The following is a 10,164-nucleotide window of genomic DNA, read 5'->3' on the forward strand; positions in this document are numbered from 1 at the left end:
CCGCTCCGGCTGGGTAACCTCTACACCGCCGCTCTGCCCGGAGACCGGTGACGCGGCGGGCTTACCGCGTCGCCATTGGCTGCAGTCCGGGCGGACGTAAGCGAGCGGCGGGCGGGGCCATTCCCCGAGAAGCGCGGAGCGGAGCGGAGCAGACGGCCGAGCCATGGGGAAGGCGGCGGCGATGTTGGTGGCCCTGGTGGCCCTGGTGGCCCTGCTCGGGCTGGCGCAGGCCGACCGTGAGTGCCGGGGCCGGGCGGGAGCGCGGGCGCGGGGTGCGTGACCCCTCCTTTGGGGTCGCGCCCCGTGCGGGGCTCCCTCCGCTCAGCACCGCTCCGTCCCCGCAGTGACGCCCAAGGTACAGGTGTACTCCCGCTTCCCCGCGTCCGCGGGCACCAAGAACGTCCTCAACTGCTTCGCGGCCGGCTTCCACCCGCCCAAGATCTCCATCACGCTGATGAAGGACGGCGTGCCCATGGAGGGCGCGCAGTACTCCGACATGTCCTTCAACGAGGACTGGAGCTTCCAGCGCCTGGCGTACGCCGACTTCACGCCCAGCAGCGACGCCACCTACACGTGCAGGGTGGAGCACGAGACCCTGAAGGAGCCGCAGGTCTACAAGTGGGGTACGGCCGCCTCCTCCTCCTCCTCCCCGTGCTGCCGGCCCCGTGGGCCGTTGCGGCGCTGCTGAGCGCCCGTGGCCCTGAGCCCCGTCGTTCTGAGCCCTGACATCGCTTCTTTCCCTCCTTAGATCCCGAGTTCTGAGCCGTGCCCGGGATGAGCACGGTGAGTGACGTCCTGCAGGTAAGGGGAGGCCCCCTAAATAGCTTATAGAGACAACAAGCAGAATGAACGACTACAAGAACCCTTGTGTTCCCACGATAGCTGGCAGGGCTGTTCTGAAGCTCTTTCTGCTTATTATTACAACCAGCGCTTACCTGCACCCTAGGAGAGCCGTGCTTTTCCTCCCAAAAGAAAACAGGAGCAGAGCTCTTTGGCACATCTGCCAGTTGCCAGTATGAGCCGTCTCTGCCCATTTCAATCCTTTTCCTCCCTACCAGCCAGGAGAATGGCATCACGGGCTCTGGAAGTTCCCCTGCTTGGAAATCCCCTGCACCTCAGGGAAGGCAGGGTGGTCAGCCTGCAGTGGGCACGGCAGGAGATGGGAGTCAGCTTGGTGTGAATAGCGAGCCCAACCCATGATGAAGAAAACTGCAGAGATGTGGAATAGCCAAAAGAATTGCAGTGCAGCTTGAAACCGAAACTCCTTTGCTGAGAATTCTGCTTGAGGCTGATTAAATATTGATGGTGGGAGCTGAGCCTTTGCAGGGAAGTTCCCTCCCAGCAAACTCGGGAAACAAACGTTTTTAGGCTGAGTCATGGGTCATGAGTCACGTGAACTTTAAGATGAGGCAGGAAGGGAACCCTTGGGCTTTTCTTGAGATGTAGAAGGATCAGAGTGCTTTACCTGCCACTGTTTTCCAAAATCCTTTTGAGCTCTTCTTGCAAAGGCTAGGAGGGATGTTGGTATTCAGGAACAGGAGAAAATAAGGTTGAAGTGAGCAGGGGAGGAAGAGGGTACTCTTAATTAGCAGCAAAAAAACTAATACTGACGGGCTGGAAAGGCTGGAAAGCTAAAAAATGGTTGCATTGGAAGAATAGGTTCTGAAAAAATAATTAGGCAGTTGACGCAGCGCACAGAGTGACTGATATCAATCTCCTCTCCCATGCAGGTCTGAAGAATTCTGCATTTCAAGTGGAAATGAGCTTGGGCTTCTGTCCTTTCTTTGCATCGCACTTCTGGGTAGGATGGCAAAGAGCAAGCATCTTCATCACGAAATTCCTTTTTTTAGGATGCTTTCTTCTAGGGTTAGCAGCAGTGCTCTGAAATCTGTGTTCCTGGAAAAGCATGTGGGGGGGCGGGGGGGAGGGAAGGGGAGGGAATGGGGGGGTGCTGCCTTGCAGCCTTTAGGCACGCAGCAGATGTTTTGCAAATACGGAGATGCCGTTGAAGATACCCTGACCTGTTGCTTAGGATGAAGGAAGATGCAAAGCGAGCTGATTGGGATTGGAATTGTGAAAATTTGTAATGCAAATTCATGCCTTTGAAACTTGTGCAAAATCATAACTCTGAAACTTGTGCATTCCCCAGGAAAGGAACGTAATTAATAGCAATAAATCAGTAAAGCCTACTCTAACAGCTGTTCTCCGTAACCAATTGCTGGAGCTTGTGTTAAAGTATCTTTGACTTGGAGCAGTAATTCTATCTTGACTCACCTGGGCATGTAGCTCTTAGTACCTGCACTGCCAATTAGATCTGTTGGAGCTCTTCACCGGTCTGAATTGTACACAAGTTTTACCTAATAAAACCGGAAAAGATTAAATGATGATTTTCAGGGCACAGTGTGCTGCCTGGGGAGGCATTACCCAAACAGTGCTGCTGTGGCTCCATGGGGGGCTGCTGTGGTAACGTCGTCCTGCTGGGTCTGGCTGCACCTGGTGGGTGAAGACCTCAGCTCTGTGCAGGGGTGATTTATTGGAGTGCTTTCGTGGATGAAGATTGCGTTGCTCGAGGTTGATGCAGTTCTGGCTCGTTTTGTAGACTGCTGTGTTCTGTTTGCGCTGTCTGTGCTGAGCAATGAGATGTATGCAAACCTCTGTCTTTCTGCTTTGCTCCAAACCACGCTTTACTCAAAGACGCATCATTTGCTGACGAGCTCCTCACTCGGATTAAAATACCTGAAAGCAGGGTTTGGTCTGAACGTTGCTGGCAGGAAAGCTGCACTCCCATCCTTGGGTCCTTCTCCCCCCATCCCTCAGCGTTTCCCGCCGCTGCCCCTCAGCTTCCCGCCGCCATGTTTAAGGGCTGCCAGGCCTGGTTCTCTCACAGCGTCCAGCCCGGCCCCCGGCAGCTGTGGGGTGAGCCCTGGGGGCGCAGGGGAGTTCGTGGGGCTGTCTTGGGGTGGGGGGAGCATGGAATGGGGTGGGGGATTCACAGCGGAGTGTGGGAAATGTGTGGGGATGCGTTGGGGTGCGTGTGGGAGTGAGCTGGGCTGCGCTGCCACAGCGGGGCATGGGGGTGTGTTGTGTTGGGCTCACGCTGGGACGGCTTGGGGTGGGGGGTGTGCTAAGGGCTGAGGACACCATGGGTGTGTAGGGACACACCGGGCTGTGTGACACAGCGGGGTTCCCCTTCATCCTCTCCCTGCTCTTCCTCCTGCAGTGGCTGGCGGAGGGCTGCTCGCCCGCTGGCAGGATGCTGACTATCTCTTCAGCAGCGATGCCACTCACCCCGATACCCGCAGGTTGGCTCTGTCCCCCTTTTGTGCCACCCCCAGTGGCCAGCACACACTTGGGAATGTCCTGTTTGAGGTTTGCTGGAGGGGCTTTGCTGGTTTGTGGGGAGCAAAAGGCAGTGATGTCAACACTTGCATTAACGCTGATGTTCCCAGCAGTGGGGATGGTGCTGTGTGGCTGCTGACACAGCTTTTTGTGGGAGAACAGAGCAAGGCAGGAGCTGATCCATCTGCATTCGCACCAGCAGAAATAAAACCCGCCTAGACTTAGTGCTGTGCGAGACCTCTGTGAAGAACCAGCTGATAAAGGATACCTATAGCTGGGTGAATGGAGGCAATGGGACTGACCTGCTACAAAAAGTTGGGGTCTGAAATAAAGTTGGCACCATCCCAGGACTATGGGACAAACAGGGAAGTAACCACAGGCAAAACAAAACAAAACAAAACTGAAACAAGCAGGAGATAACAGAACACAAGTGTTGATTCCAGACTGATCAGAGCCAAAGCTTCTTCCGTTTGGCTTGTAGTTGTGCTTACCTTTAGAAACCACCCCTTTTCTTTCTCAGCATACACGAGAGCCTGGAGTACCTGGATGGCAGAGCTACAGTGTTTCATCCCTGTTACCTCTCGGCGTGGGTGAACAGCAGCACTGCCAAGCAGCAGCCTGTGGCTCTGGGGCACTTTGTGCTGCCCCCCACCTGCCTGCAGGAAGGTGAGGAGCAGTGCCCCATCCCCCCGCTCCGAGGGAGCGATGCCTCCTCCCCAGTCTGAGGAATCGGTGCCCCACTGCTCAGGGCACAGTGCTGCTCAGTGAGCTGCTGGGCTGTTGTTACACTCATTTATTTTTTTGCTCACGGCAGAAATCAGGAGAAAAATAGGTAGATTTCTTTGGGAGCAGATGGATGATTCCCTTGTGGAACAGGTACGTGAGAAACACCCCAGGTAGGTGCAGTAACAACTTGTGTCATCTTCTAGTGCTACTGCCCACAGCTGTGGGTGCCCCATCCCCAGAGGTGACAAGGCCATGGGTAGGCATGGGCAGCCCAATGCACGGGTGGACCCTTCCAATTCTAAGATTCTGGGACTCTGGCTTTCTTTCCAAATCACTTAGCTCCCACTGCATGCTGTTGTCTTCCTGAGGTCATTTCTCAGCACGTTCAAAGCAAAAAGTATTGCTGGATTTAAAACTTTCCTGCGAATGGTGCACCATTCTAAATGAACTCTGCACTGATAATCACAGCCTGAAGAAAATCTGTCTGATGAACCAGAGACAGTGAGCAAGGAGTGTGAGCAAGGAGCTGGGGAGGATGCACAGAACCTACCTGAAAGGTATTTCTGGCCATGGCAAGGGGACTTGGAGGTGTCCTCATCTGTTAGAAGATATCCAGCACAGAGTAACACACAATTCCTCCCAACACAGCAGTGAAGGAAAAAAAGGCTCAAGATCATCCAGCCAGGCAGAAGTTCCATGCCATGCACTCCAGGAATACCCAATAAATAACATGGTGACAGGTAATGTGCAGCTTGGGTAAGCCTTTAAGAAGTGGAAGATAGCCTGGAAATGGCTGCAGATGCTGGTGGAGCTGGGGCCACCCCCAGGTATTGCTCTCTACCTGCCTGCCAGACCCCGAAACTGCTAAAATTCGCCCAAAAGATTGTCTTGGGTTTTATTGACACTGCTGTTTCTGATGGCTCTGCACTGCTTGTTGCTCGTTGTTCTGATTTGCATGATGTGTGCAATCCGTGGTGCAGAATAATGCAGGTATGGAGGTCCATCTTCCCAGATTGCCCCTCGATGCTGATGTGTATTCCCAATTGTTACAAACTCCTGAGAGCATAGCCAGCCTTTGTGTAACTGAGGGCACAGCTGGGATTGCACCTGAACACTTCCCACGTTCCATAGTTCCCATTTCACCCAACAGAGTAACACTGGGCTTTAGAGCAGCACTTTCCATCCCTAGGCTACACCTCTGCCCGTGACATGAGGAAATACATCGGGGAGCTACATGACTTCATTCCTGGCACCGCGGGTTACACCGCCTACTGGGTTCATCATGAAATCAGCCTTTGCTCTGATGTGAAAACTAAAAAAATTCTAAATAACAGGCAGCTGTTCTCAGCAAAACCTTAACTGAGCTCTCCCAACACCATCAGCCAGCTATGGCAGTTCAGTTCTGTTTACCAGCATCCTGTGGTTGCTGCAAGTAATGCTGCCTTCCTACAAATTGATTGTTATTCCATTGGGCAGCCTTTGTTATCACTGCATTTTAGTTACATAGTGAAGAGATTGGTGATACTGAGCTTCAAATTCCAAATTAAATCCCTGCGGTACTTGAGGGAGCTCTAAGCTGTGTTTGGTTTATCCTGGTGACACTCAGTACACTTTACATACCTGCCTGCATTTGTTGTAAATGTCTTTTTCCTAATTACTGAAAGCAAATTCCACAACAAACATAAATACAGAGTATCCCCCAAAGAGCAAATCCTCTGCCTTTTCATTTGTTTGGGGGTACTTAACGTGTGTCCCGTGGCTGCCAACAGTCAGGAGAGCCTTTGGCTCAGGGCTTCCAGGGAGCCCTGTGGGTTGAGTGGGTTCTGAGCACAGGCCCCAATCTTTTCCTTAGCAAAACCCATGTAAACCAGAACCGATCATGGAAAAAGTAGGGAAGGAAACAGATTGAGAACCCTTATCTGCTGGAGGAGCCCAGGAGCACGGCAGGGACTGGTAGGTCCTCCGCACAGCAGGATGGGAGTTGTGGAGTGAATGCAGCCCTCTCTGGGGACAGTGGTAGGAGATGGGGGGTCCTCCTGAGGGCTTCAAGGCCTGTCTCTGTATGGGCTTCCATCCCCAGACAGTACATTGCTCAGATCAGTTCACTTCCCTTGTAGAAATAAACACAAAGAGACTTTTCCTCTTCCATCTAAGCATTGAGAGAGATGGTCAGAAAGACAGCTTTTATTCTGGCACAGCATGACCTTGTGAGCTTCCCACTCAAAGCTGGGAGGCTCTAAGGTCGCTCCATGTTTGCCTTCTCCCAGCTGCACACCACCACCCTAACATCAGTAAGGACACTGCCAAGCAACAGCTCTGCACTCTCACCCCAAACAACCAGGAAGGTGTCAAATCCTCCTCACACTGCGACACCTCAGATGCAGCACCCAGGGAGGCCCTCTGCTCCTCCCCGCTGTGGGCTTTGAAAGAACGAGCAGGCTGAGTTGGTTTCTACATTTATTGTAAAAGCAACATAACGAGTGGCTCAGAGAGCACCTCGCGGCGTTTTGAAGTTCATCCCCACAGTGGGCTGCGTGACCTGCAGGTTGGACAGGCTGCCAAAGTCCTGGAAAAGAGCCTGGGGTCAGCGGTGTGCCCAGACCCCACCAAGGGAGGAGGCAGAGCCCTCCCAGACACGGGGACAGAACGTTCCAGGCTGTCAGTAGACTCAGAAGCACTGCTGGGGACATGGTCACCACCTGGGCTAGGTTCCACCAGGCCGCAGGGTGGCCTGAGCTACTCACCAGGAGCTTCAGCATTTCCTTGGTGTCCGGGTCCACTTCAATGATCTCTTGGTCGAGAGCAGAGACCTGGGGACAGAAGCGACACAGCAGAGGTTTGGCTGTGCCGTGGGGGGAGCCGATCCATTGCCCCCATCAGAGCGAGCCAGGAGGAACCCGATCAAAACACCTCACAATTCCCCTCTCCAGACCTCGACCTCTGTGAGCTCCCTTCCACTACAGGCTACACCACACCAGTAAGAAACAACAAGTAGGTTCAGCCTGCAGCTCCTTCCCTGCTCAGGAGCTGTGAGCTTCATAGCAACCTGTCCCACCTGCAGCTGAGCACAGCCCCCTGCAGCAGTCACAGCTGACACCCAAGGGCTGAGAGCAGCTGCACAGTGCTGCTCCTTTCCAGACACCAGGAGTGAGGAATCACACCAAGCCCAGGCACCGGGTTCATCACCGCATCCCAGCCTACAAAACTATCTGCTTTCCCAGATTTAAAATAAGCAAACCAAGCACCAGCAAACTAGGAGAACTGAAGAGCACAAGTAACCAGACTGAACGCTGCTTTCGTGCAGCACAGCAGCTAACAGCATTATAGGAAGAGGGGCACAAAGCCGATGTCCGAATGCTACAGGGTTTGGGAGGGATGGCACGGACCCAACCAAACACGGGAAATGCTTTCGGGTTCCTCTCCCTGCACTATCAATGACCGGGCCACGCAGCAGACCACGATCACTTTCGAATGCAGGTTCAGGGAGCACGGAGGTCCCTGCAGGGTGGGTGCACTGTGGGACCGGCTCAGCGCCGTGCAACCGAACCACGGCTGCCCTTCAGCGACATCTGCTGCACGACGGCTCCGGGCCGTGCTGTGCGCCGAGGAGTTATTACCGAGCTTATTTTTTGCCGGGAAAAGGAAGGGCAGCGCCCTCCGGCCGGCAACAGTGCCGACGAAACGAAGCCGGCAGCGCCCGAGGGAACGCCGTGCTGGGCTACGGCGCGTCCCACCTCTGCCCCATACCCGGCCCCTCCGGAGCCCCTCCTCGGGAACGCGCTCCGCAGCCCGGCGCCCTGAAAGCACCGCTCCTCAGGAAACAGCGCCGCGCCTCAGCCCGAGCCCCGAGCCCACGTGAGCGCGGCCGGCCGCACCTCGGGCACGTAGTTGTCCCGGCGCTCCCTCTCCTCCTCCTGCAGCTTGATGGAGATGCCTCGGACGGGGCCCCGCTGGATGCGCTTCATCAGGTGGGTGACATACCTGCGGGACAGGCGGCGTGACGGGGTGACAGACAGACAGACAGACAGACAGACACACACACACACACAGCCGGGCTGACCGCCGGGGGCCGAGCACGGCAGGGTTCCGCTCCCCCCGGGCCTCACCCCGCGATCTTGTTGCGCAGCTTCTTGCTGGGGATGATGGCGATCTCCTCGCACACGCGCTTGTTGGTGTGGAAGTCGTTGCCCAGCCGGGTGTAGTACTTCTCGATGATCACCCGCGCCGCCTTCTTCACCGTCTTCGTCCTCACACGTCCCTGCGGGGACACGCACCGCCGCTCGCCAGCCGCCCTCTGCCCCTACGGCCCGCCGCCCCCCGGCAACCCGCCCCGCGCTCCGGAGCCCCGCGGGGAGCCGCCCCGGCGGCCGATGGCGGCGGATGGCGGCGGCCGGGACTCACCATGGCTGCGGCGGCCGCCGAGAAAGAGAGCGCAAAGGAGGCCGGAAGCGGGAGCGGACGCCGGAAGCGCGCGGCGCGCACAGCGCCCCCTGGCGGGCAGGAGGACGCGCTGTCGTAGAGGCCCGGAGGGGGCGTGCCCTGGTGCCCGCCCCCGTGTGCCCGTCGAGCACTGACGGAGGCCGTACTGCGAGAGGGCGGGCGGCACGGCCACGTCCCTGAGCCCAGCGGCCCCGAGGCCCCGTTTCGGCGCTACGAGCCTCCCAGGGGCGCTGATGGCTTCGACACGGCCCAACCCCCCAGCAGCTACAGGGCTCCCAGCCCGCCCTGCAGCCCAGAGGCGCAGCCGGGGCTAATGGGCACCGTTAGCCACTGCCAGCCACCGCTATGGGGCTAATGGGCACCAGCCCCCTAAAGGCAAACATGAGAGAGGAAGGAGAGAGAGGGGTAGGGAACCAAGGCCCCCCAGGGGCACTGGCCACCCTCATATCAGAAACCCGGGAGCCTCTATGGAGCACGTGGGGCTGGTCTCAGCCCTTCAGCATGCTGAGTGCAGGGGAGCAGCCACAGAATGGCCAGGGTTGGAAGGGACCTCAAGGGTCATGAAGCTCCAACCCCCCTGCCACATGCAGGGCCACCAGCCTTCTCATTTAATGCTAGACCAGGCTGCCCAGGGCCCCATCCAATCTGGCCTTGAACACCTCCAGGGATGGACGGGGCATCCACAGCCTCTCTGGGCAGCTGTTCCAGCACCTCACCACTCTCTCTGTAAAGAATTTCCCTCTGACATCCAACCTAAATCTCCCTTCCCTCAACTTAAAACCATTCCCCCTTGTCCTGCAGTTATCTACCCTTTCAAAGAGTTGATTCCCCTCCTGTTTGTAGGCTCCCTTCAGGTACTGAAAGGCTGCAATGAGGTCACCCCGCAGCCTTCTTTTCTCCAGGCTGAACAAGCCCAGCTCCCTCAGCCTGTCCTCATAGGGGAGGTGCTCCAGTCCCCTGATCATCTTCGTGGCCCTCCTCTGGACCCTCTCCAACAGCTCCCAGTCTTTTTTGTACTGGGGGCTCCACACTTGGACGCAGTATTCCAGATGGGGCCTCACAAGAGCAGAGTAGAGGGGAACAATCACATCCCCCTCCCTGCTGGCCACCCCTCCTTTGATGGAGCCCAGGATCCCATTTGCTTTCCAAGCCACAAGGGCACACTGCTGGCTCATGTTAAGTTTTTCATCTATCAGGACCCCCAGGTCCTTCTCCACAGGGCTGCTCTCAAGGACCGCTCCTTCCAGTCTATAGGGATGCGTGGGATTCCTCCAGCCCAGGTGCAGAACTCTGCACTTTGCCGTGTTGAACCTCATCAGATTCACCCAGCCCCACTTTCCAGCCTCTCGAGGTCCCTCTGAATGGCATCCCTTTCTTCCACCATGTTGACCGCACCACTCAGCTTGGTGTCGTCAGCAAACTTGCTGAGGGTGCACTCTATTCCATCAATGTCATTGATAAAGATGTTAAAGAGCACCGGTCCCAAGACAGACCTCTGGGGGATGCCACTCATTACCAGCCTCCACCTGGACATAGAGCCTTTGATGACCACCCTCTGTCTGCAGCCTTTCAACCAGTTTCTTATCCATCGAGTGGTCTACCCAGCCCTTCATTAGCCTCATTGAGAACCAAGTTCCAGGTGGAGCCTCGGGCCCAGGG

The 10,164-nt window shown here is 56.2% G+C and overlaps 3 protein-coding genes and 1 non-coding gene across 6 annotated transcripts; 2 read left to right on the forward strand and 2 right to left on the reverse strand.

The window, feature by feature from the left end:
- Positions 1–80: 80 nt before the first annotated feature.
- Positions 81–2,387, forward strand: B2M (beta-2-microglobulin). 2 transcript variants are annotated; one of them, XM_031616206.2, is made up of 4 exons: positions 81–236; positions 345–623; positions 749–801; positions 1,731–2,387. In XM_031616206.2, exons 1-3 carry the CDS (start codon positions 164–166, stop codon positions 760–762), a joined length of 366 nt encoding a protein of 121 aa, XP_031472066.1. In that variant the 5' UTR covers positions 81–163; the 3' UTR covers positions 763–801; positions 1,731–2,387. The 2 variants fall into 2 exon arrangements, with proteins under 2 accessions (XP_031472066.1, XP_031472067.1); XM_031616207.2 differs by having other exon boundaries at positions 749–783.
- Positions 2,388–2,526: 139 nt separating this feature from the next.
- On the forward strand, positions 2,527–6,302 carry TERB2 (telomere repeat binding bouquet formation protein 2). Of its 2 annotated transcripts, none has more exons than XM_031616203.2 (7): positions 2,527–2,916; positions 3,221–3,302; positions 3,860–4,005; positions 4,154–4,215; positions 4,534–4,622; positions 4,714–4,805; positions 5,255–6,302. In XM_031616203.2, exons 1-7 carry the CDS (start codon positions 2,853–2,855, stop codon positions 5,422–5,424), a joined length of 705 nt encoding a protein of 234 aa, XP_031472063.1. In that variant the 5' UTR covers positions 2,527–2,852; the 3' UTR covers positions 5,425–6,302. The 2 variants fall into 2 exon arrangements, with proteins under 2 accessions (XP_031472063.1, XP_031472064.1); XM_031616204.2 differs by having other exon boundaries at positions 4,717–4,805.
- A 207-nt stretch (positions 6,303–6,509) lies between these two features.
- Positions 6,510–9,889, reverse strand: RPS17 (ribosomal protein S17). Its single transcript, XM_031616208.2, has 6 exons — positions 9,831–9,889; positions 8,467–8,650; positions 8,172–8,323; positions 7,941–8,046; positions 6,810–6,875; positions 6,510–6,631 (listed from the first exon to the last, which is right to left on the reverse strand). The coding sequence occupies exons 1-6, from the start codon at positions 9,887–9,889 to the stop codon at positions 6,551–6,553; spliced, it is 648 nt and encodes a 215-aa protein (XP_031472068.2). The 3' UTR covers positions 6,510–6,550.
- On the reverse strand, positions 7,413–7,544 carry LOC116225596 (small nucleolar RNA SNORA71). Its single transcript, XR_004166118.1, has one exon. It is a non-coding gene; the product is annotated as a small nucleolar RNA SNORA71 (small nucleolar RNA).
- Positions 9,890–10,164: the final 275 nt, after the last annotated feature.

This window comes from Phasianus colchicus, chromosome 12 (assembly GCF_987193195.1).
Source record: "Phasianus colchicus chromosome 12, bPhaCol1.hap1.1, whole genome shotgun sequence".
NCBI lineage: Eukaryota > Metazoa > Chordata > Aves > Galliformes > Phasianidae > Phasianus > Phasianus colchicus.